Source organism: Helianthus annuus, chromosome 13 (assembly GCF_002127325.2).
Source record: "Helianthus annuus cultivar XRQ/B chromosome 13, HanXRQr2.0-SUNRISE, whole genome shotgun sequence".
NCBI classification, from domain to species: Eukaryota; Viridiplantae; Streptophyta; class Magnoliopsida; order Asterales; family Asteraceae; genus Helianthus; species Helianthus annuus.
The window spans coordinates 116,568,018-116,569,763 of NC_035445.2; the positions used below are offsets into that span (position 1 = coordinate 116,568,018).

Here is a 1,746-nt window from a genome sequence, read left to right on the forward strand (position 1 = left end):
GTACCCGCTCCCCCAATCCCTTCTTATACTCGCATTTCCACACACTCCTCATTCATCAATCTCCAACTGACAACCTTAACCGAAAACAAACCCTAAACCTTAAACCTTAAATCTTAAACGATGAAGAAGCTCATCAGCAGACTCTCTCGAGTTGCCGACTCATCTCACTACTCTCTTTTGCGCTCGGACTCCCGCTTCTCCCATCGGTCCCGGACGCCTAAATCCCGCCGCTCTGGCGGAGTCCCCGAGGGACACTTACCGGTTTACGTGGGTGACGAGATGGAACGGTTTATCGTCAGCGCGGACCTACTCAACCACCCAATCTTTATCAACTTGCTTAATAAATCGGCTCAAGAATACGGGTACGAGCAGAAAGGTGTCCTTCGGATCCCGTGTCATGTTCTTGTGTTCGAACGGGTACTAGAAGCCATGCGGCTCGGCGAAGAAGCTTCTTATGAGCAGCTCCAGATTCTACTTGGAGATGAATTTGTTTGTTAGGTTAATGTTTTTGTTAATTAGGATTAGTTGCATCTTAATTATCTATTAATGTTTAGATATGTGATGGCTGGCAGATCGGGTTTTTTATGTGGTCTGTACATACTGATTTTCATGTGTAAATTAAACATGAGGCCGTTAATTAAGTGTTTTTCGGCCGTTGTTCTTGCTTTATTAAATTAGTTTTATTTATTTTATAATTAAAGTAATGGAATGCGTGCTCTTTTGGCTTTAATTATTGCATCTTGGATGGACAAATTCATGATTTTTTGGGAAATTTTGCTGAGAATTTGGTGTGGTGTCGCTTTTTGGAGTGGTTGAATCACTTTAGATGTAATAAGATTAGGTGAATGCAATAAATGATTAGTATTTGTGATGGTTTGGGCTATCAGCAATGGGGTCCGTCGAGCCCACGATTGTTTTTTTAATGGCAAATTTGAATTACTAATGGACCATTAGAGTATTATCGTGTCACTAGCGCAATCACCCGATCATATAAATCTATCTACAGTAGGCAATAATGCATATACATCAATTCAGGAGGAGACCCAATAAATATAGGAAAACCCTCTTGTGAGAATCGAACCCAGGACCTATTGGTCCCAAAGCCTTATCCCACTCCTAAGATGCAACTAGGCTATCAGCAATGGAGTCCGTCGACCCCACGATTGTTAACGTGGAAGGGAATGGAGGAAAATCTCCTACGCAAGAGAACTAGAAGAGGGTTTAGAGGGTTCTTTGACTCCCAAACTTGTTTTTTTTATACATAAAAGTCGGGTTCTTTTATGAAAAATATGAGTTGAACCACTTAGTTGTAAATTGTAATACGCAGAGAATGAAACCATATAACCCCCGACTTTGAAGTTCTGGTTTCGTCACTATGGCCACGAACGAGCTTATGCGAGAGAACAAAACTTGGTTCGTAGGACAGAAGCCAAACATGCTGACGTGGGCTCGTGCAAGAATCTTTGCTTTGCAATGCTATTCATGATCTTAGGCCATGGGGTATGGGGCGGGAGGTTGGGCGTGGGTTGGGGGAAAACGCCCAAGGCACCACCCCGGGTTGGCTTGGGTTGGGGCGTGGCCCCTTGGGGACTGGCTTTCAAGCCGGGCGTGGGGCGGGGGAGCAACTGACATGGCGGGCTGTGAATGGTTATAAATATATATATATATATATATATATATATATATATATATATATATATATATATATAGGGCTTGGTTATATAAGAAACTCTATCTTTTTAAGAA

At 42.4% G+C, this 1,746-nt stretch overlaps 1 protein-coding gene across 1 annotated transcript; it reads left to right on the forward strand.

The window, feature by feature from the left end:
- LOC110899087 (auxin-responsive protein SAUR71) lies at positions 1–695 on the forward strand. Its single transcript, XM_022145961.2, has one exon. The coding sequence runs from the start codon at positions 121–123 to the stop codon at positions 496–498; it is 378 nt and encodes a 125-aa protein (XP_022001653.1). The 5' UTR covers positions 1–120; the 3' UTR covers positions 499–695.
- The last annotated feature ends 1,051 nt before the right edge of the window (positions 696–1,746 follow it).